The sequence below is a fragment of the Mytilus edulis genome, chromosome 10 (assembly GCF_963676685.1).
Source record: "Mytilus edulis chromosome 10, xbMytEdul2.2, whole genome shotgun sequence".
NCBI classification, from domain to species: domain Eukaryota; kingdom Metazoa; phylum Mollusca; class Bivalvia; order Mytilida; family Mytilidae; genus Mytilus; species Mytilus edulis.
The window spans coordinates 3964353-3990050 of record NC_092353.1 but is presented as its reverse complement, the minus strand read 5'-3'; the positions used below and the strand labels follow the sequence as shown (position 1 = coordinate 3990050).

The 25698-nt window shown below is 31.4% G+C and overlaps 2 protein-coding genes across 2 annotated transcripts in view; both read left to right on the top strand.

Annotated features, from left to right (window-relative positions):
- The window catches only part of LOC139493169 (uncharacterized), a 9578-nt gene extending 7592 nt beyond the window's left edge, over positions 1-1986 (top strand). The window contains exon 6 of the mRNA XM_071281352.1: positions 1-1986. This exon is cut by the window's left edge and continues 511 nt beyond it. The gene's annotated coding sequence lies outside the window, so the exon portion shown is untranslated.
- A 1281-nt stretch (positions 1987-3267) lies between these two features.
- On the top strand, positions 3268-22078 carry LOC139493168 (uncharacterized). Its single transcript, XM_071281350.1, has 7 exons — positions 3268-3350; positions 15236-15304; positions 15585-15968; positions 16971-17078; positions 18135-18194; positions 20188-20278; positions 21566-22078. Exons 1-7 carry the CDS (start codon positions 3269-3271, stop codon positions 22044-22046), a joined length of 1275 nt encoding a protein of 424 aa, XP_071137451.1. The 5' UTR covers position 3268; the 3' UTR covers positions 22047-22078.
- The last annotated feature ends 3620 nt before the right edge of the window (positions 22079-25698 follow it).

Here is a 25698-nt window from a genome sequence, read left to right as displayed (position 1 = left end):
CTAGAAGGCTCAAAACTCCCTACATTATACTGACGAGTGTTGATATATATCAATGAAGACTTGAAAGTTTAACAAATCAACATTGCGTCTCTCATTCAGTCTACACTGACATTATATCAGTTGTCAAAAAAATCAAACAACAAGTATTACGGATTATTCTAAAATGAGAATACCAAAGCCGTTTTTGGCACAACGTTTTGGAATTTTTATTCCTGAAAGCTCTTTAATTTTGTTCTTGTATGGCCTTGTACTTTTTTTTATCTGATCATGAGCGTCACTGATGAGTCTTATATATATGTAAATGAAACGCGCGTCTAGCGTATTAAATTATAAAGCTGGTACCTAAAAAAAACCTTGTATTTTATCACTAAAAACTGAATATTTATTCAAATGCAATACGTCAAGTACCTTATTTTCAAGACTTAGAATTCATCATCCGTTAATGTTACAAAAATATTCTCTTTTGAAACTAGTGTCAATTGGAACCAAACCTTACCACAATTATCCTTGTGGTATCTAGTTTGTTGATTATACATGTATATATGTCTGTCAACCAACATGGCCGATATAGCTAAACATAAAACTTGAGGGTAAACTGCAAATTGTGTCTATTATCTTGAAAATGCAATAGATAGAGATAATTTAACATTTATTTTTTATCCGTATATTTCTAATGTCTTAAAAACTATGCCAGAAATATAGAAACTTTTAAAAGCCGAAATTATCAACAAGACAATATCTATAAATTAATAAAATGGACTCTTATTATAAAAAAGTGATCAAAAAGACTATTTGTTTGTTCTTATATAAATAAGATTGTTTGTTTTCCTGTTTGAATGGTTTTAGTATTAAATGTTGATGTCCTCTATAGCTTGCTTTTAGTTGTAAAATCAGTATCTGTGTTGAAGACTATAATTTTTACAAAATGTGACTAGAATGGAGAGTCGTCTCATTGGAACTCATTACCTCATTTTCTTATATCTAGGATCTTAAAAACATAGCCAATATCGTCAGTCAACTCTTAAAACTGAAGGAGTTCTTGTTGTTAAACTACGATTCTCACCTTTTTTTGTTGTTTTTTGGTTCATCCTGAGAGCAATAAAACATAGATATGAGCAAAAAATTGATCAGCGATGCAAAATCGACATTACAGAGATTTTGTTTTGAACTCTTTTATAGTCTACAACGTATCTGAGCGTCCACTATGCACATTAACCGATCGACAGATATTTTTACTGCCTTTTGTTTGGTACGCCTGTTATTTGGTTTAAAGTAATTATTACTAAAATGAAAAAAAAATCTTAAGTGGAAGTCATAATTTGGTATGTAATTAATTCCCACCTGATGTGATCTTAAGAATTGCATTGCCACATGAACTCTCTTAGGATACTCCAACATCCTTCTTAATTATTTAGATCGGGTCTAATAATTAATCAACCGCTTTGAGCTTTGTTTACTAGTTTTGTTTTAATTTAGCAAGCCACGCATCTCTAATATTTCCCCAAACATTACATTTAAAAACGTTGCTTGCTTGGTGTATGTTGAAATAAGTATCAATTCCAAATTATTGTGCACATTTTCATATTTTTTTCTTGTAGTACAAAATGAAAAAAAATAATTTCCATGTACAATTAGGCCCTTCATTAATGGACAGCATACAAAAAATGAAATCCGCTGAAGTTCATGCTCGGAGATGCATAGAACTTGCGTAGTCACGTGTGAATTTTCCTCATGTTGACGGCATCACTAGTACTGTTCCTTTGATTTTTGATTTGTTCTTTGTTTTGTAGCAATATTTGTAACAAACAATATCATCGAATACTAGGAAAATATTCGCTTTATCAAAGGAAAGCACGTGTTGTTAGTTAATTGGTTAAAATTAATATAATCAAACCGACAATATATTGATTATCAGGTCAATATTAGTACCGACAAAGATTGGTAGATTTGCAAATATACCACATCTTTATTTTTTATACAACGTAAATGTCTGGATCCCCCCCCCCCCGCACCCTTAAAAAAGGTTTTTATGGTATTGCAAAAATAAAGATTGGCCATTGTTATGATTTCAACAATTCAACTTGTAACTTGGATTATCAGATTTTCAGTAAAAATCAAATTATTTTAGGAAATATAAATGACAATTTAAGTTTTTAAAACTATAACATTGATTTGTTTATGCTGAAATAATAACAAATGAGTCATAATTCAAAGTTTTACCATCCATATCTTTAAATGTTTAGAAAACGTTAACGATACGAATTTTGTTTCACAAGATGCCAAAAAAATAAAGGTTAAAAACCTTATAGTAATGTCGAAGTGTTGATTACTTCAAGATGTGCTGCTAAAAATCATAGCTTTGTATGATGGAGGTACGTCCATTGCTTGAAAATGATTTAAAAATTTGACTGCAAATTTCGTAATTTTTCATTGTTCCGTCTTTAAGAGTTTTACACATCAAAATGACCGTTTCAAATAAAAATTGATTCACTATTAACATTTGCTCAAACGATAGTCTTACCTTCTGCAAATATTTAAACTGCATTGCCTAAGTATTACATAAATTCACTCTTTTATTTTTCGGCACTTATGGATGGGTCAGCCCAAACGTCTTTTAATTAATCATTTGACACCTGATTAAACGGAATCGATACAAGTTTATTCAATAACAGAATCCGGGGACCTTCAGCAATATTGTTTGTCTATGTCTTCATCTTATAAAGATTTGAATCGTCAGAACAGGAACGATAACATGATTATCAATAAAGAAAAATTTTCAATAAAATATTCTTTTTTGTCAGTTTTTGTTGTTGTTTAAATAACTTATTTTAAGACTAAACAAAATGAAGAAAGACATTATTTGTAAGGTACACAATTTACAGTAAAAGATCTAGTAATAGCCTTTTTAAGTGGAGACTTTTCATTTAAATCTTAGTTTCACGTTTTGTTAGTAAATCCGAGGTAAATCCTATGGTATGTACTTGACAATTAAGATATACAAATATATTCATATTCATTAAAACATTTCAGAACGATACTAAATACTTCCTAGTAACGTACATTTAGTCTTGATACGTTTGATGGGATTTTATTGCATGTTAAAATAGATCAAATGTCAAAGGTGTTAACAATGTATTGAAATTTATCTAAACCTGGTATGTGGTATATTTAAATCAACCACAATCAAAATCACTCAACGTTAAAGCATGTACACTACTATTTACAATATATTTATAACTTCCGTAATATTAAAGACAAAAATATACATATGACATGCTATGGGGAAACCATAATGGTGTACAATATTTCAATCTTTTTTTCATGGATATGTGTATTTCTGTCAATAACAGGTAAAGACAATTTTAGTGATAGAAAATTTGTGGTTACTATTCAGATTTTGGACAGTATTTTCAAACCAATGTTAGAGGAAGTAATCAGTATATGTTTCTTGCACAATACATCGACATATAAGATTGCAGTGTGAAATTCAATTAAAATACACACACTAAACAAACTGTACCACGTTTATCATTTCTTCTATTCGCACAAAATACTGACACATCAATGTTATGAGTAACTTAATATTGTTATATGTGTATCACATATTACAAAATTCATTGTCGCTCACCTGTATTTGTGTTATTCTTCAACAATGGGAACTATTCACCATTGTTGACTAAATTATCAATCATAGCTTATATATGTATCGCGGATATTTTTTTCTGTTTATATTATCTCTGTATCTTTTATACTTTCCGACATCGTACACATCTTTTAAACAATATATCAAGATATCCCAATGGTTATTGTGGACAAATAACGGCAACAGTAGTATACCACTGATCAAAAGTCATAACTCGATTGAGAGAAAACTAATTCGGGTTACAAACATAAACCTAGGGAAACTAATTTAATTTTAAGAGGAAAACAACGAAACAACAGATCTAGAACACTGAAGTGCAACAAGAAAAACAACAATGCAACATACATAGAAACAAACTATTAGGCAACAACTGCCATATTCCTTACTTGATACAGGACATTTTATGAAAAGAATGTTGGGTTGAACCTGGTTTTTTGGCTAGCCAAATTCCGCGCTTTTTGTCAATGCAAATGGATCAACACTACAAAAAGAAATGTCACAGGTAAATTAAAAAAAAGATATAAATCAAAAGTAGGTTTCTAATTATTTTAAATTATTTGATGTATTTTATAACAATTAGTAATAAGTAATAGTGTCTTTCTTCCAAATCAAACTGTTTAAAACAAGTAAATCCTGGGCACATAGTTGCTTCAAACTAAAAAACATACAAATGGACTTGGTAATTAATTACCTTTACTTTTACATACGAATAAAACATAAAAATAGAATCACAACTACAAACGATATCTCACAAAACAATATTTGATTAGAATAACAAAGAAAACTTAGTAACTAAAAACATGAACGCTGGATACATTTTGTAAACAAATACCGAGACACGTCTCATAGCAATGCGAATTCACACTCAGTAAAACAGCCATATTCTGGAATAGGTCACGTTCGGTATTAAAAAGACTATACGATGTTAATGGCTAAAAATAAGACATGGAAAACATATCCTTAGTTAAGACACAAACATAATGTATGGATCTACCAATCAAGTGTGATTACATATGGCACAGTAACTAAAGATTCAGTGGAGAAGATATTTTGTAAAAGTTAACGGGCGACGACTGACGACGGACGCGAAGTAAACACATATAACCTTTGATATAAATTCAACATTTGTTTCAATTAATATGAGGAAGGCGCTACCTTAAATGCCAGCTTTATACCAAGACAATGTCCTATATATATTGATTGGTTGTTGGTTGCTTAATGTCCAGTGGCAAATATTTCATGCATGTTCAGGGCGAATGTCCTAGGCTACATTAACATATAGATTTTGTCTAAAATAAAATAAAAAGTTCAGATGGAAAATGTTTAGGGAATGATAAATGTTTCAATGTTTCATTGAACTTCAAAAGGCAGGACGGGGTATGGTATTTTTTTTTTGTAAAAAAAATATTCAATTCCCAAATTGATGAAAAAAATATCTGTTCAAGCAGAGAACAAAAAAAATATTTTGAATCCGTCTCTCCTCAAAAACGATTTTATCTTTCAGATATGCAAAATAAATTTAACTTTTATATATCTAAAAACATTTAAAATTTCCCAAACCGCACAGGTAAGTCTGTACACAGTAGTTTTTAGGTGAAAATACGGTCGTATTTGCCAATTTGTTATGATGAACCTAAATACTAGTGTTAAATTTTGACTTAATAATTTATAATGATAGCGCTGTCAGAAGGGCTTTGGTGAAAAAAATCCGACTCAAACAAAAAAACATTTGTATTCCTGATCATTTTCAGTTTATGGGTTCTACATCAATTTCAAATACTAATTCAGAGTCAGTTTTATGTCATTTCTTGTATATATTTTTTTGCTAGCTTACTTTTCAAGTTTTTATTATATGACAGCAAAATAAAATTGAGAATGGAAATGGGAAATACAAGGATGTCAAAAATTTGCTTTTGAGTAATGCTTAATCATGTCATATGTGTTTTCAACAGACATATAATACAATTAATATACATTTGCATGTCTCTGTTTTCAAGAAGACACATTTGGTTTCCAGACAAATACTTTAGTATAAGTAAATGGATCTCTATGAAATTGTGCTAGAAGGTTCAATACTTCAAAGTTTATCATTTATAATAATTTATTTGCAAAATACACCCATATGGGTCAAGCAAACACAAATACAACATTTAATACAGACAGTGAAGAATTACAAATATAAACACAAAAAAAAAACATAGTTATAAATGGTAATTAATGTAACCTTTGATGGACATGGACCTCATTTTCGCAATTCTAAAGATCGCTTTATAAAGTCACCAATTTCTGTCAAAAGCTCAGATTTAGGATTTAAAAGTTGTTTTAACTTTAAAAGTGGTTGATAATTTGTAAAATCGGGATTTATATTTTTAATCTTTAAAAATAAGCAATCTCTTAAAGTTGAGTTTAGTTTGCAATATAGAAAAAAATGGTATTCATCATCAATTTTATTACAAAGTTTACATAACCTTTGATCTCTGGGTACATTTTTATATCTTCTCATTTCAACTTCTAGGTTATGGTCACTAACCCGTAATTTAGAAATTAATTGTCTGGTTTTAAAATTTGATTCTTTTAATAAATAATTTTCAATTTTTATCTCAGTTTTTATTTGACTATATAGAAATAATTTCGAACTGTCTGTTATAGAAGAAAGTTTATTCAAGACTTTTTTGTATAAAATTCATGTGATATCTGTTTAAACTTCATCTTTAAGGAATATTTAATTTTATTGTATGGTTTATCATAAGTTTCAAAATCTTCAGCATTTAATCCAGTTTCTTTAAAAATATTTAGACCAAATGTATACCAACTATGAAAACCATCATTATGCAGGGACTTATTTAATTCATAGGCTTCTTTTAACAGAGGATTAATATCATGGGTATGAAATCTACAGAAATATAGCATAACTTGTGGTTTAATAAATGAAGCCATAGAAAATCTGCCCAGTTCTGTTTTGGCTGAAATATTACATGCAGTTTTCCTAAGTCCTAGGACAGATTTACAGTATTTATTATGAATCATTTCATAGCAAAATTTATCTTCTAACGACAAAGTATCACAAACAGAACCATGTTGTTCTGAACGTTTCAAAGATTTAAACATGGATAAATAATCTTCCATAAACCATACCTCACTATCATATAATAAAACAGGTCTTATTAAGACATCAAAAAGTTTGCATGATAGATTAACAGGGATGGATTGAAAGTTAGAAAATCTACTTTTTTTGCCAATATCCAAAATCTAAAGTTTAAAAGACATGATTAGATTTATCATATCAAAGAACCCCATATATGCAATTTTTAATGAATTTAAACATAGTTAAAGTTTGGACCCCAATTTGAATCAACTTGAAAACTGAGCCCAAATTATAAATCTAAACATGCTAAATGCATGATAACATTTAGCATAGAAAAAAAAACTTCAATAATATTTTAATAAACTAACAAAGGTTTTTTTGCCCCCATGATCTTTTTTGCAATTTGAAAACGAATATTAAAAATCTAAACATATAAGAAGTATTTAACCCAAAAAAGTACAATACACCTTTTAATTTTGCATAATATCAAAGAACACCAATTATTCAATTGTTTTATGAAATCAAGTTTAACTTTGGACCCTTTTGACCCTATAGCTGATATAGACCAATTTAAAAACAAGCCAAAACATTTGAAATTGGTAAAACAATAAGCATAGGAAACAAATATATAATTAATTTTACAGCTAATTTCCTAAGGCATGTAAATCTAAGACTTCGGTTAGCTTGCATGGTTTGTTTGTATATTGTACAATTGCAATTGACATAACGTCTAATTAAATTTAAAAGTACTCCATAAAGGTTCAAATATGCCTATATTTATTGTTTGAAGATATCAACCTTAATTACAAAGCTTGAATCAATATTTATACAAACAGAGCAAGCAAACCTATCAAAGTTTTACTCTACATGCATTAGGAAAATAGCTGTAATAATGGTAAAAGTGTTTTTTCAAAAATGAAAAATACAAATGTAGTCTTCAGGTTTACCATTAATGCATGTATACTATATATATAAATGAGGATCTCAGTGTCAAGCTGACGAGAAAACATATTTTTTTCTAGGTTTAATTCTTATAAAGAGAACAATTCCAATGATGAGTAATGAAAATTTTGTTGTGTAAATTGTACTGATATGGCCCTTAATTAATCATAAAAAATTATTTGAGTGTTCTGTGTGTTATGTTTACTTTTTGTTCACCAGATTGTTAAAATTGAAGGGTTAATCTAATTTATTGATTATTTATCATGTTTTTACAATAATAAATGTAACTGGTCAATTTCCAATTTCTATATATGATTATATTTCATAAATAATGCCACAACACAGGTCTTATTTGCTGTCTAATTAGTAGTCTCTTGTTATGACTTGTTTGATTCATTTTTTTATCAATTATATCATATATTTACCTATGTGATCTATCATATCTGCTTTCATTTTAACATTATTTTTGTGCTTTTCCATCTTCAACATTAACCTGTTGATAAGAAATAAAATATTGTATATTTGTACATTTGCATGATCAGTACAGTGAGTTACACCTACATGTACATTGTACATTAAGTTGGCTTAACATAATGCATTGGTTCATTGAAAAAAAAAGTTTTGTAGATATGATAATTAATTTGTGTAAATGTCATAAATGCTATGATATCAATCACATCATCAAGTAATTCATTTCTTCAGTATTGTTATTTTGAATTTGTTTTATCTGAGTAATCTGTAATGTTATAATCTCATGTTGCCCCTTCTGGGCCCTTTAATTTGGAATACATTTGTAAGCATATTCTATTCAGATTCTATTTTATTAACGATAGAAGTAAAGACATGTACAAGGTCTCTTTCCATGTTTATAACTGTGATACAGCCATACAGGACCTGCACTAAGGAAATGTAAAGAAAAAGTCTCACAGTAACCAATTTTTAGAGAGAAAAAAAAACAGCTCATAATTTGTAAAACATTTTTTTGAGATTGAGAACCATATATTGTATCAATCTAGCTGCATTGTACAATGTACATGTAGTACTGGTAAAGGAATGAATAAAGACAGGAAATTCACAACTCTTTGGGAGCTATATTGTGACTTTAACAGTGCTTAATCAAAACCTGTCACAAAAATCTTTAGGGTAGGGATAAAAATAAAGGTAGGTAAGGGTAGTGCGGTTACCACACATACTTTTTAGTTGGCATAAATGTACAGTAGTTTTCGTATGTTTATGTAATTTATACGTGTTTCTCGTTTCTCCTTTTTTTGATATAAATTAGACCATTGATTTTCCTGTTCGAAGGTTTTTACACTAGTAATTTAGGGGTCCTTTATCATGTTTATAGCTTGTTGTTCCGTGTGAGCCAAGGCTCTGTGTTGAAGGCCGTACATTGACCTATAATGGTTTACTTTAATAAATTGTTATTTGGATGGATAGTTGTCTCATTGGCACTCATACCACATCTTCCTATATCTATCTACTGAATGTTTTCTATTTCAATGGGTTGTATTTAAAAAAAAAGGGATTTGAAGCAACCATTATTTTTAAATTAGGAGAGAAAAAAACAGAGTCAATGGACTCTATTGACAATTTGTCAAACAAACTCAGGGCGAACAGACCTGATACCGGAGGGTTTTGTGATAGAATATATATTTTATCATGATTCTTGTCTAAGAGACTGAGAGAGAAAAAAGTTTTTCTATTAAAATTTAGAAGGCAAACACATAAATCTTTTAGTTTCAGAAGAATTTTAAATCATTATAAATGTATGTCAATGAAAGTTAAACCAGTGTTTGCTTCAAGAAAATTATGTAAATACCCCCCCCCCCCCCTTTTTTTCCCCCAAAGAGAAATGGTCTATGCTCTTCTTCCGATATTTATGTTTTGAATCAGATGTGATGTTTCTACAGTAGGTCTTTTTATGGTGTCAAATTGCTTTTTCTAACCACAAAAAAAAAATAACAAACTTACCAGAACCAACTGAAACTGAAAGTTTTGCTTTGAAATTTCCGTTGCTAGATTTGGAAGGGTCATGAAAGGATGGCAGCAACTCATTTTGTCTTCTTGTCTACTGCAATCCAACTCCTGTTCATGTTTGCAGCATATGCATTTTAAAATGTGAGTCTGAAACCTAGACATGATAGTGATAGTCTAGCCTCATGAGTCATGTCTAGACTATCTGATCAGGATCAGACTTATCCCAGTGGCAGTGGGAATGTCTTTGCCACATGGTTTGCTATGTCTTTGTTACACTCTTTCAATAAAAATAAGTTTTTGGCTACACCGTACTCATCAAAAATATCATTATTTCCTATCCTTCTGCACATTTGTTGATTTCCCTCCTTCTGTTATTGGCACTAAATCTACCTTTTATTGTGAAGAGTTTTACAAAGGGAGATAATTTTAGCTATATTTTTCAGTTTTTCATCTTTTATTCAAATAAGCTTATATCAATTTGCAACCAAAATCCCGTTAAGAAATACTAGTTTGTAGTGAACCATAACGTTAAAAAAAATATTTTTTTCAATTTGAGTGACTATTGAGGTTTTAAGGACATTTTCAGTACAGGCTGATTTCAAATTTAAGAAAAACACAATTATGTCAATAAAAATAAAAACAAAAATAAAGGTTGAAATAAGATCCAAATTACAGTTTATTTTAGTAGAAAGTCTGAATTTTAAGGCCAAACAATTTTTTTTGTCATATAATACTTTGAACTATTCAATAAAAAAAAAACAAAAATGTCCATTTTCAACAACATTTTCCAGCAAATTTGGTACTAAACAAGAATTGCCCTGTATTCACATAATTTGAGATAAATTGTCATTTTTTAACCATAGAACTATTAGATGTACTTAATACTTTACTAGGAACCCAAAATCAGCTGAAAATTCCACAACCCCTTTCATAATTTTTTTTTGATTTTGCATGGTTTTCTCGTAGACATCCATTTAAAGCAAATAGGACCTTCAATCCCTTTTTTGATAGTTCTTGGATAGCATTTTTAAAATTACCTTTATAGTTAATAATGTTTCCTAAAAAATTGTATTCTTTAGTCTGATTTAATTGGATGTTTTTATAGCATACCACAGGGGTGGGAGAAAATTTATTCTGAAACGTCATAACTTTAGTTTTTTTAGTATTAACTGTTAATTGCCAGTCATAGCAGTACTTCTCTAGTTTATTTATAGCATTCTGCAGTCCTATATGTGAACTTGACATTATTACCAAATCGTCTGCAAAACTTAAGCTGGACAATTCAGATTTTTGAAGGACTAAAGGTTTACAAGTATTGTCAAAAATCTGATGTATATCATTAATAAAACAATTAAAAATAGTAGGGCTTAAACTATCCCCTTGCTTAACACCTCTTTCCAATATGAAGGATTTAGAAATTTTATTATCAATTTTAATAGAAGATTCTGTTAAGTTATACATATCACTTATTACCTCATAAACATTTTTCCCTAGCCCATTTTTTATGAGTTTGTATCGTAACCCATTATGCCACAAAGTGTCAAATACTCAAAAGGAAGATTAGAATTGATTTTGGGGTTATGGTACAACATTTTTGGGGGTGGTTTTTTTTACCAAAATTTAGGGTTTTTCTTCAAAAACTTACCATATTTACATTGATTATTACTCATCTAGTATATATATAGATGCAACAAATACAGATTTGGTAGGAGATGCAAACAAAATAATGTGTTTTAATTAATTTATCAGTAATTTGTGCATTTTTCCTACAATATGTACTCCTTGATAATGTTGACGTCAGTATAATGATCAAGAAAATGTATTTGGTAAGTATATTCACAATTGACATGCGCCAGTGCGTGTCAAAAGGATTTTTTCCAAAAATTGCACTTGATTTTTTCTCTCACAGAAACACATGAGTTATTTGGTAAATAAAACACTTGAAGTTGTCATTGTTTGAAACTTTCAGTAATCATGGTAATCAAAATTTAGTTTTAAGCCTTTTTGAATGTTTCACTGATTGCGTGATAATTTTAACAGAAAATGTACAAAACACTTGATATAAAAATTGCACTATCTGCAGAATTATTGGTAACTTTCCTTACTATTCACATGGACATATATTCTAACATATTGTCCATGCTATTCTGATCTGAGTTTTTATTCATACATATACTGGCAAGGCTGGTGCTGTACCAAGTTGTCTTCTTTTTCTGCTTCCTGAGAAGTATTTGTTTAACCTGTTCAGTCACTATAAAGTGTTACAATTCTTATTTAGACGCAACGCATAAATAGTGACCAAAAAGGTACTGGTTTCACATGAGAGAAGCTAGAAAGAAAAAAATCTACACATTTTCAATATTTTTTTGTAGGACTATCATATAAAATTTGTAGTTAGAGACTGCTGCTGAATAGAAATGTTTGGGTTCAACTGATACCTGTTTTCAAATTAGTCCATATTGAAGTTTGAAGGGTCCAAAATTAAAATATGCTTGATTTCAACTGACATAAAAAATTTGGTGTTTTTTATATGCTAAATATACATATGTACCGTGGTCGTATCAGGCTGTGCATGGCAAAGCATTTTATTGCCTTTAGGTTTGTACTTTTTTTTGTTTTGGTCCTAAAAATAATTTTGTAGTTGTGAAGTTGCTAACATGAGAGTACCCAATTTGCAAATTGCACCTATATTGTCAGTTTTTTCACCAACTTTTTTTTATGAACCATTCTGTGCTTATTTTGTAGACTATCCTTGTTTACAATATAGTTACAGTAATACACCAATTTAATTTAGAGTCTATGTATGTAGAGTCATAGAGAAATAGGTTTGAACTGACCTCTAAACAATCCATGATTCTGTAATGTGGTCAGTACCAAAATTCCATACATGATTACATGTTTAAGTTCAAATCCTTAAAACTGGAATATAAACAGATGTTTTGTTTTATTTCTTCAGATATTTGAACAATTTGACATTATTCCATGCTTCAAATATTATTTTTTGAAGAAAAGGATGCTAGTAACAAAGTAAATTTTTGTCATATCAGGGCCTTTTATAGCTGACTATGCTGTATGGACTTTGCTCATTGTTGAAGGCTGTACTGTGACCTATAGTTGCTAATTTATGTGTTATTTTGGTCTCTTGTGGACAGTTGTCTCATTGGCAATCATACCATATCTTCCTTTTTATAATTAATTTGCTCTTTTTAAACATATGATAATTATATAACTTCACATGTCAGGTGAAAAAAAGCTTGAAAGATTTCTGCAGCTTTTTTTGTTGGATACATGTAGGTGCAATTTAGGTTACTGAGTGCAACTTTGGTACTCAGATGTTATATAACCAAAGTGTGTATTGCTAAATAGGTTGAAATGTGAACCTAATAGTGATATGGTGATACTTAAAGTACTTGGTAGATTGAAAATGTTATGATCAGGTTTAAACTGACCCATAAAATATACAGGCCACTGCTGCAGATTGAATTTTAAAGGATGTAGCCCACATACTTGCAAGTAACATGCCCTGTATATACCTATCAAAGTCATGGTATTCTCATGGGTTATCATAATAACTCCATCTTCCCATAAAATCTAATTTTGGACAATATGGGAGCATACAATATATACAGTACTTAATGTACTACTTACATTCAAGTCTCATTTTTTTGTATTAAACTTAAGAGAGAAAACAAAACAGTGTCAATCTCCAGGGACTTTATAAGGTAGATATCTGATATGTGACATAATCAATGAAAAGATTTGTTGAGAGTTCAGTTTGTACAGAATTAGAAGATTGTGAAATATTTGAATATTTCTTTTTTGTTTTAAACTTTTGTTAAGTTTTGAATTAGGCTGTGAGCTACCATAGGCGGATCCAGGGGGGGGGGGGGGGGGGGCTTTCATGGGAAAAAACTTGATTATATAGGGCATGACTGGAGCCCCCCCAGCCCCCATGGGGGGCGCCCCCTTTCATGGGAAAAAACTTAATTATATAGGCATGACTAGAGCCCCACCCCCACCCTTTTTTTTCAGGTCAGTCAGTGAGTCAGCGGGACCCCCTTGACAAGTTCTGTGTTCGCCACTGGCAACATGAATAACCGTGATCACATTCAACAGTATAACCAACGTCATTATCACTGTTCTTCCTTGATGTGGGGAATTATGCGGCAGATGAACACAAGTATAGTTATGGTCAACCAGTGCACCGGAGTTAACCCCGCAAGCCGCATGGCAAAAAAATCGAAATGTATTGCTTGCGGAGGTTTTTTCTGTGTTCCCATGGCTGGACGGAACTTTTACCCTAAATATGTTATCAAAATATGATTCTGAGACTTTTAAATGAAGTACCTGTGATTATTTAGGTAATTTGTTTTGACCTCACTCATATTATGGAAAGTCAAAGCAGACGAAACATGGCGTCAAATTTTGTTGTCCTAACTTCGGTAATTTCCGTGGTCATGGTGGTACAATAAAATTTAAATTAACTACACAAGTTGCGAAAATATCTGAATTCTTGTTTTTGTAAACAAATAAAAATTCATGTCGTATTTAACATTGAAATATTCCGATCTGTCCCGTTTTTTCAAGTTCGCGTTGAAACGTTAAATTCGACCGCCATTAAAAAAAATTCATCGTACGAGATTTAACGAAAGTGACGAAACTTTTCAGATGGGTCGTGTAGAGAGAGTTATCGTTCTTTATTCCAAAACGATGCTTCTACCATAAGTGCCAGCTAAAGCTGGCATATAAACAAATAAACGTGCACACCTTTAATTAATATTTGCTGTACGATATTTATTGAATTAAATATATATGCCTGTTGTATGGAATAATTCCACTTAAATTGTATCACTCTTTGGACTTATTGCGAAAAAAAATACCAGAGTAGTTAACACATAACTATGTCGTAATAATGACAATGCAAACACTATAATAAAATCGAGTCGGATTTTGATAAATACTTCCAAAGTAAGGGCTCGAATGAAAAAGAAAAAGAGAGACAACCAGTACACGCGACAAAAAAATAGAAAACGAAAGACTAAGCAACGCAAACCCCACCAAACAGTTAGATTCAAACTAGGACCCTGCTTGAAATAGATCTATAAGGGAAATATTAATATTCATTATTATTAATCCCTTACAGACGAAGTCGAAGGGACCTTTAGGTGTGTACTTCGTTCGTATGTCTGTCTGTCTGTTTATCCGTCAGTACGGCAAATCAATTCCGCTCTTTTCTTCTTTGTACCTGAAGATTTTTGATTTGACATTTGTTATAATAGTTATATCATGACCACTTATTCACTAAAAAAGTTTTCTGCACTTTGTTCCAACATGCTTGAAGATATTGATTAAATGTTATATATTAATGTTTATTACCCTCATACACTTAATTCCGTTCTGTTCTATTTATTTTACACCCCATTTTTCTATTCTTTGTTATTTTACTTATTGTTTTCTTTTCTTTATACCCCACCAGACCCTTATATTGCGAGTTGAAAACTGCTATGCAATTTTTGATAATCAAGTATGTACCATTATTGTCCATCAATTTACTATCAGCCAGGTATGTTTCTTATTTGTTTCAGATATACACATTGTTCACCTACAAACAGTTCCAAACCCATGTCCTGATATTACCCGTAAATCAACAATAGGTAGGTGACGATAACATTGTAGATTTTTGAAAGATAACCATTTGAAACGTTTCCGCCATGTCTTCAATTTTCGAACACTTAAGATGATGTACTTAGTCTAACAATCACTGCCATATTTATTTTTTTTAATTCTCAAACATTTGCCAGTATGAACGAATATGATAGAAAAAAGTACTAAGTAGTTAAATAACTGCAGTAAGACAAATATGCATGAAAAGCACAATTTTTCTCTTATTGGTGTATGTTTATATTTTGTTGTATTTTCCTAAATTATTTCAAGCGGACATGTGCACAACACATTATGCAACAGAGGAAGATTCAAATGGAGGTACAATAGTAGACAGTGTATCATTACGTGTTATGACCCAACAAGATGGATGTACATCTGAAGTTACATTACTGAATCAGACGCGTTTATATACTATATATATGAGGAAGTATGATTCAAAGAGAAGAGCAGCTCCAGAAGAGCAGGCATGTGGACTGGCCATTGTTACAGACTACAAAATTCCTAACGGATTTCCTGATAATAGAGATCCTGTAGAATGCACAGAAGGAACAAAATCTCGCTCTATTTCACTTACAACAAATGGAATTCTTCATCTGCGATCTAGAGTGATTAATGGTACTTTCACAAGAGGATATTGCATGCAAATATATCGACGTAGGTATTGATACAAATTAAGTTTCTTACATAATGGTCTATGATTTCTCGTGGATAATCATATCGCCTCTTCTATGTTCAACAACAGAATACAAGGACACGGTTGAAATAATAATAATGATCAATAAATATACAAAAAGGCTAACAATTAAAATTAGATATTATCTAGAGAATAAATTAGTATATCAGATCATACTTTGACCAAAGGACTGTACATCAGACCAGACAAACAAGCTACAACAAAATTGATTCGTTTTAGAAAATATTTATTGAAGCACATGGTCTAGCTATATATATAGATAGCCTGACATGTTACATTCATAAATATAAAGTGAGGTAAAGGCCATGCAAGGTGCTCATGTTTTACTTTATCGACTATGTGTTATAAATGTAACGTTTTACTATAGATAATATAACCTGCACAGACCGTCAACCAAAACTATATCTACAATCTAGAACACGGTGTAAAGATGGCATATACAAGCTACTGCAGTAATCGCGCTTCAGCTACCCCCTGCGGTTGGTTGTATTTAAGCTCTAGACACAAACCAAAGAGCAACACGTCGTAGTCAGACTTCGGTGATGATATGAATAACAGTTATAGTCATTTTTATAAATTTCCTGCTTACAAAACTTTGATTTTTTCGAAAAACTAAGGATTTTCATATCCCAGGCATACATTACCTTAGCCATATTTGGCAAAACAATTTGAAATGTTGGGTCTCCAATGCTCCTGTTTAGCTTTATAACTATTTTCATCTGAAACGTCACTGATAAGTCTTATGTAGACGAAACATGCAGCTGGCGTATTTAATTATAATTCTGATACCTCCGATAACTACTCGTACATGTTTCATCAAATCTGATCAATTTTTTTTTATTAAATCGGCATTAATTCGTTGTTGATGGTATGTTTTTGCATTTGTCATTCTATAGAAATATTTCTGTACAAAGATCTGTAATTCTACTTCAAAATTAAATAAACCTTGAAATGAATTTTAGAACACAGTACTGAAGATGATGTAGGTATACAAATAAACTGCTTTCATCCTAATATGCAAACAACAAAACATACGAACGATGCTGCCATTCAAGACAGCTCTGTATCAGGTAAGACTTATTGTGTTTATATAGATAAATGTAAATCACTTGATGAAGAATATTATCAGGATTAATAGTTTATGAATCAATTACTCTCTTTCAAATGAAAATAATGCGTATTTGCCGTCATTTTTTTATACAACATATTATGAAACTTGATTCAATAATTATCCTAAGACTAAAACATATAATATTTGTAAACAACGTAAAAAGTGGTTTGATCTGAGCGTCATTGACGCGTTTCTGGCGTATCAAGTTATAACCCTGGTACCTTTGATAACTATTTACACCACTGGGTCGATGCCACTACTGGTTGACGCTTCGTCCACGAGGGTATCACCAGCCCAGTAGTCAGCACTTCGGTGTTGACATGAATATCAATTATATGTTCCTTTTTACAAATTCCCTGTTACAAACTTTGAATTTTTCGAAAAAAAAACCCTTAGCCGTATTTGGCACAACTTTTTGGAATGTTAGGTCCTCAATGATCGTCAACTTTGTATTTGTTTGGTTTTATAACTTTTTTGATATGAGCGTCACTGATGAGTCTTATGAAGACAGAACGCGGGTCTGGCGTATTAAATTATAACCCTGGTACCTTTGATGACTATTGGCATACATATAACTATAACTATAACATTAGTTTTAAACATCAATTAGGGAAACGTTTAGGCACTCCGGGTTTGATGTTAACCGCAATTATTTGTTGAGGTAGTAAACATATTTTGATGGTAATTTGTAATGCGTAAATGCATGTCAATGTAATTTCCTAACTTTTAAAATATGCTGCGAATAAACCTCGTAGAATGGAACACGGAAATAAGACTCTACTACAAGAATCTTGCTTAATCTAGCCACCGCTGGTTGTTGTATTTTGGCACAAGTTTCAACAATAATAAACATCCATTACATGTTTCATGAAATCTAGTCATAAAATAAAATTAAATGGCATTAATACCTTTTGGATTTATGTGTTTAGAATTGACGTTCAAAATCCAATAGGTAAAGTTATATGTACTAGTATGTTTACTTTAAAAACAAATGAATCTAGAAAATTATTTTTAGAACCAACACCAACAACACAACAAACAACCTATGCTGCCATTCAAGACAAAACTGCTTCAGGTATGGAAGGTTTAACGTGTTCACATAGATAACTGTAAATAACTAAAACATAACAGTCGGAAAAAGTGTGCCCTCATGTTGACCACAAAATGTTTTCTTTTATAAATCTAATAAGACATTTGAAAAATCTAACACCATCAGACTCAAACAATTAATGTTCATAAGTTACGAGTGTAGTAAGTTTACACAAATATTATTATTAAAGATATTTTACGAGTTGACGAATCATACGTAAGACACGATTGATTTCAATTTTCGTAAAATTTGACTTAAATACTTGATTAAGGCTGTCATGGGACTAAGAATACAATTCCAGATTTTTTCATGGTTAAATTTTGACTAAGAGTTGAAGGAGGAAAGACCCGGTGTTGGCTCAAGGGAATAAATGGGAGACAACTATTTCAAATTTGCACATTACGAATGGAAATGCATAAAGTTATGTAATATAAATGAAAAACATACGATTGTTCATCTGATGACGTCACAATATTTTACGTCATAATGTGTACCGTGTTAAATTTAACGTGTTTATGAAAATGATAATATACTTATGCAGTTTTTAAATGAAATTACCAGTGCAATTTATGGTGCGCAGCCAATAAATCTATACTTACCTATTTCAGCAAATTTAAAGTTGTTCCTAGGTCGCGCAAATACTTTGCTAATCTAAAATATACTCGAAATTAGATGAAAATAAATGAAAAATTCAGAATTTAAAAATAAGATACTAATTTCGTTATTGTTTGTCCCCAGGTAGCTCACTTTATAAGAATTTGGATCTTATTTTATTTTTATACCTCAGTCTATTTAGAATAAATTTTAGAATATGTATGCTGACGTTTGATATGCACTAAAATATGGGCTATATAAGGTCCTTATTGTCCCAACTCGTTTTTATCTAGTTAACTACCAAGATATAAAGACTGGACAAACAGTATTTTGTATAAAAGGTAAATTCTCATTTTTGAGACTGTTGCTTGAACTGCTTTGGTAATTTATTAATTGAATCTTTAAAGTTCATAATATATAGTTGAACATAAAAGAGGGACGAAAGATACCAAAGGGACAGTCAAACTCATAAATCTAAAACAAACTGACAATGCCATGGCTAAAAATGAAAAAGACAAACAGAAAAACAATACACATGACACAACATAGAAAACTAAAGAATAAACAACACGAACCCCACCAAAAACTAGGGGTGATCTCAGGTGTCTCAGTCTTGTTTATATAATGTTTGCCGTATGTTCTCCAACATAATAGAGTTTCGAAGGAAAAACAAATTTAAGATGGAATCTACATTTCTACTGGTGCTATCTATTTTATTTCGTTGCCTTAAAGTATTTGTTAAATTTTTTTTTTATTTTTTAGTTCCTATCTTCAACAAGGTAATATGAGTTCAGGGTTGTGTATTGGTTCATATACAGAAATTGTTCATACATGAGGTAGTATTGAGGCTCGTAAAAGGTTCGGAACTTGAATTTTACGTTATAGCTATGCCAGAGACAGAGATGATTTAATCTTTTGTGACCCCTTTACCGTTTTTTTTTTATGTAAACCTCGTTGTTTCTTTTTATGGACTACTTAGCTTGTTTCATACAGTTTGGAATAGTTTGGTTGTCATCTTATAAATATATATCCAACATCTAAAACAAAGCTGTTGGTAAGGATTTCACGTGTTCGCTCTTATTACTAGTAACATCTTCTGGAAATTGTAAGTGCACCATTGATTCGTTCACAAGTACTTTTTTTTTTAACTTACACAACATAAGAAACATTCGTTCCTTTTCTATTTACTATTTCAACATGTTTAACTGCGTGTTTTATGAAGTTGTGTCATCACTTAGCACACTATATATATTTTTTTAAACAAAGTCTATCTTTGACACTGGTCAAGTCAATACATGTTATTTATATAATATACATTTAAATTTGTAAAACAAAAAAACAAGAACGCACAAATAGAACTATAATATTCCAGTATATTTTGTAGATACAGATTCAGCACTGTATATTGGCATTGGCGTAGGTTCTGCTGTTGTGGTTATTGCTTTGTTTGTAACAGTAGCTATCATAATCATCAGGTAGACGAATAGAAATTTAATTAAGATGAAGATCAAGTACGCCTGGTATAGATCTCTTGTTTCGTAACCTTAACTTCGACTGAAAAATGTATCGAATATTTAAATATTCGGCATTCTAGCTATTTTAATGTAATTGTTTATTTCCCCTTTAAAGACATTATTACTCAATGTTAATGTACGAAAACGAAAATATATTATAGTTATAATGTGTGAAAGGTATTGAATGTTGGATGATTTGTAAGGTTTCAGTATGTGCATCTTTGCAAACTATTTGACTACACATCGACATACAATTCATCTATTAACCCATAGTCCAATATTAGGGTAGGGAGGGTGCCTTCAAACCAGTTCAACCCCCAACGTTCTTAATGTGGTTATTGCTTTTTTTTAAATAGTAGTTATCCTAATCATCAGGTAGATGAATATTAATTTTATTTAACATGAAAGTCAAGTACGCCTGGTATAGAACTCTTGTTTCGTAACCTTAACTTCGACTGAATCATTTATTGAATGTTTAAATTTTTGGCATTATAGTTATTTCAATATAATTGTTAATTTACCCTTTAAAGAAATTATTAATCATTTTAATGTATGAATGTCGGATGGTTTGTAAGGTTTCAGTATGTGCATGTTTGCAAACTATTTAATTACACATTTAATTGTATGTTTAAATGTAGTATGAGGTTATTACATGATAGTGAACATTTGAAACTCTTAAAGGTCGTCATAGACCAATAGTGCAGCTAATACAAATGATAATACAAGCTAAAAACGCCTGTTAATATTTGATAAAATTCAAGAACAAACACACAAAGGCTTCTATTGAACGAATGATTTGAGGCTGTACAGTTTGATACAGCGAGAATTGGCTTAACCAATATATATCATATAGGCTAAAATGCATTGTAATTGAAAATTAATATATAAATTGTAGGATACGATGGATAAACATATATGAGCTAGCAATTGCAAAGACCCCCCCCCCCCCTCAAAAAAAAAAATTCACATTAACATTACTACAAATTGACTAGATCCCAATTTTTAATGAACACCAAATTTCCCAAATGACAAAAACTAGTTCTTGATTTGCACAAGGATATGATCACATGAGGAGGCGTTTAACTATTTTCTTAAAATATCTCTCTTTTTACCTTTCCTTGTTTGTTTTTAATCTGTTAAAGTAATTTGCAATAGGTTTTGTTATGTAGAACTTAAGGCAATGCGTTAACTAGGTATGTCGTGAAAATGGTACTATTTTGTTTAGATGTTATTTTACATTTTGTGTAGGCGAAAAGGTAATAAAGATAAGAATGGTGCTGAAACACAACCGGAAGTAGATTGCACTGATAATGATTCTGACGGATTAAAATATAACACTTTATACAATTCATCTGAACACCAAGACATCATGGAAGGGGATTATCATACTGTTGAGTTAGAAGGAAAACAAAATAGAACTGGGATACAGAACTTAGGTAGCGATTACAGTGTAGATGATGGAAACTATAGCTCCATTGATATAGTTAACATACACGGGATAGATGGTTCAAAAACTGACAATAGAATTAAGACAAAATCCGCCACCGCACCTAGATCAGAAATTCAAAGACCTGAAAAAGAGATGAGTAATACTTTAAAACATGTGACTGAGGGAAGTAATGTAGAGTATGCGGTTGTTGACAAAAGCGGAAGAACTGACCAAAATATAAAACATATTTCTGCTCCAAATGATAGCACCGTCGAGTATGCTATCATTGATAAAACATAAATGTATGCATAAAATAAAAGCAGTTGATCTTAGGCCAACCTAGTACCCTAAGCAATTGCTTCACTGAATTCACATACTTACAAATAGATATTATATATCAGCGACACTTGCATGTTAACCTAGCAATTTTACTGTAAACAAGACTTTGTAAATAATTAGTCTTCCATACAGTCATGATAAAAATTAGGTAAAAAATCAAGTATTATCGTTTATTTTACATGGGATTGTAGTTTGTATAATACCTACGAAATTCTGAAATATTCTGTTTGTTTCTATTGTTGTTGTTGTTTAAGTGATTACAAATAATATTATCAATTTGTATGTTTTGACTCATTTCATTCGTTCAGGATAAGTCAAACACGTTAAAATTAATTTGTCAAAGGTCGATACGCCAGTTCCGAGACACAGTAGTTAGTTGAATCTGTTATGAGACACCTGTTACTACGTGACCAAATGTAGGCATCTTCACTTCCAACACATGTGTTGATAAACGGATAGAATAGTTTGTTTAATATTGCACAAAATATTTATGAAGTTGATGTCTCTCTCTTCAGTCATACGGGAATTCAGATTACGTACTCATGGTACTTAAGGAACATAAATTATTTCTAAAATTGAAAATAGACTAACCTGCATAATGACGAGTCTTCAAGTCATTGAAGCTGCTACGATTCTCTAGCAATTTAACTGAAAAGTCTTTTTTCCCTTTTGTTACGATGATTTCAATAGACAACTTTCGAGTTCGATGCATTTCCGTCAAAAACTCTGGTTTTAGTGAACGTCAGTTGTGCGTTTAGGGGCGTCGTCACTATCATTCCAATGTTGATCGAGTGGTTGGAAAACTATAATTCTATATTGTACGAATTATTCGGCAAATTGAATTCTCAAAATTGACAATCAACACTGCTATCATTAGGGAATTGCCGTTAAGTACCTACAGAACAATCATTATTTTTAGTTTATCCTGCACAATGACGATCACTAAGACGCTTGATAAAAGTTAATAGTGCAGGGAAACAGGCGATCCTCTCTGTCTGGTAAATGACGGCATAAAGGCGCGTATAATTGACGAGTTTTTTCCGGTGACGGATGAACTCGAAAGTGGTCTATTGTAAATCTATAAATATCGTCTTCGGATAACAGTGAAACCTTGACGGATTGGTATACGTCGGTGAAGCGAAAGGAAGGCTGAACAAAAATATGTGTGGCCAAAGACCACAAATCAACCACGATGCAAGTGACATTCTTAACCAGTCTATGCAAGTTCGCATCATCGAAAAAATATACCACGGGACTAATAATCTTCATTTGATAACGCCTTTTTGTAGAAAAAAAAGAATACTGGATTCGACATATTGAAGTAACACACCATATGGTTGCAATGGTAAAATTGATAGTTAAGGTATATGTTCCTTATGTCTCAACTACAATCCCGTTTTCTCTTAACTAATGTGACCTACCGCACTGCACTATTTACCGAGATTGTAATAACAAGGACAAAACGTCGGGTACCACATGTGGTGCAGAATCGGCATTCACATCCGAAGCATCTGAGAATGCCCGATGATTTTGGTGGGGTTCGTGTTTCATAGTCATTAGTTTTCTGTGTTGTGTCTTGTGTACTATTATGTGTCTGTTTGTCTTTTTCTTTTTTAGCCATATCGTTGTAGGTTTATTTCCGATCTATGGTTTGGAATTTCCATCTGGTATTTTTTCGGTCCTCTTTTACACAATTATAAAAACAATAAGTTTTTCTTTATGATAGAACAATTCATGTGCAATGGTTAGTAAAACTAGAACTTTTATTCGTAATCACTGGGGGCATGCAGCATGTGGTTTTTGTTTTTTTGACAATGTAAAAAAACTTCATTGTTGGTATCTGTAATCAGTGGACAATTGTGTTTATTTCATTTTCGGTATTAAAAACGGACTGGCTATACTAATAGTTCTTGAGCTCTTTGTCCGACCACTGCAATGCGTATGACATTAAAAAAAGAAAAATGTGGTATGATTGTCAATGAGACAACTTTCCAAAAGAAACAAGATGATGAGCAATAATAAGTCCCCGTATGGCCTTGCAAAGCCCATACCGCAAAGTCAGCTATTATAGGCACCGTTAAATGGCAAATGTAAAACAATTCAAACGAGAAAACTAACGGCCTAATTTATGTAAAAAAAAATTAACAAAAAACAAGTATGTAACACTTACAAACGGCAACCACTTAATTACAGGCTCCTAACTTGGGACAGGCACATACATACAGAATATTGCGGGGTGAAACACGTAGGTGGGATCCCAACCTCCCCTAACCTTGGACAGTGGTGTAACAGTACAACATAAAACGAACTATAAAGTTAGTTGAAAAAGGCTGAACTCATCAAAGGAATACAAATAGAAATGCATTTATAACACAATACAGAGTGGATGTGACTGCGTACGAAAGTGCGTGTAATATTATCTTTCAGCAGCACCAGGGGATCACGTGTTTTTCCACTGATTTTCAATTTTGAGATCATGGCTTAAAACGGCGATATCAATATTTGTGATTTGTTTTCCAGTTTTTATAATTTGACAAAGGACTATGATTTCATGCTATAAAATCCAAAGAATGATATTAGTTTATAACAGGAGCTCGAAAATAATTGAAAATGGAAATAAAAGGTGTAGAACTTTAATTTAACCAAATTATTCGATTCGCTAGAGCTATATAAATGGTGGAAATTTTTTTTCAAAGCAAGAGTAATTGAGAAAAGCATTTACGACTTAATAAAATTTAATCATATTCCGAAAAGAAATCTTGTACGTATCACGTGAATAGTGGAAGGGAATCAACCGGTTTTCTTGAAGTTGTTGGTTACAAAAAGTATGGATGTGGAAATAAGATATAAAAAGTAGAATTTTGAAATACATTGGACAATATGAGATCTAGGGCAAGAAAAGGATTTGGGGAAAGGAACACCCCGTGTTACCCCGAACCCTTCACTAAATAAAAAAAATCCCACTTGGAATTTCTTAATAAGATTTTTACCGTGTTGTTTTACATTACTTTTTGAGGGATAAAAAATACATAAAAATCTCCCATTCCTCACTCGAAATATAGATAACTTAATAGTAAGGGAGTCCACAACTCTCTTTAACAGCTTCGTATACGTACATAATTGTTTTGTACCTTTTTCAACTGGACCAAATCCTAGCTTACGTTAACTCTAAATGCATGAGTCAATCACGACCAAGTTTGCTTTACAATGATTTTTTTCCATTTTCTTACAATGTGAAGCCATAGTCAAGAAATAGATATGGAATATGTATACGTTCTCCACATTGGACTAGCTATATATGAAGAAAACAACAGTTTCAATTACCGGTTTTTAGTGGAGTTCGTGTTGTTTCTTATTTCTTATTTATAACTGTTGATGTAAATGTCCTTTGGTTTTGTGAGTCTTTGTTTACTCCTTGGTTTTGATTGTTATTGTCTTACCAGTAAAAAAGATTTAAGATTGCAAAACATTGCTTTTAGATGTCCATATGCCCACATATAAAATTTGCTACCCCATGGTGCTCCTGAAGATGTTATTTCGCGACAATGAACATACAATAGAGAAAATATTAAAATGCGTGTTTTATCGTAAATAACTAGGGCGATTCTTGGGA

Coding starts and splice junctions, on each gene's coding strand:
- LOC139493168 (XM_071281350.1), top strand. CDS start 3,269: ATGACATGCTATGGGGAAACCATAATGGTGTACAATATTTCAATCTTT. Junction 3,351..15,235: donor TGTATTTCTGTCAATAACAG/GTAAAGACAATT, acceptor TATTTGTTTCAG/ATATACACATTGTTCACCTA. Junction 15,305..15,584: donor TACCCGTAAATCAACAATAG/GTAGGTGACGAT, acceptor AATTATTTCAAG/CGGACATGTGCACAACACAT.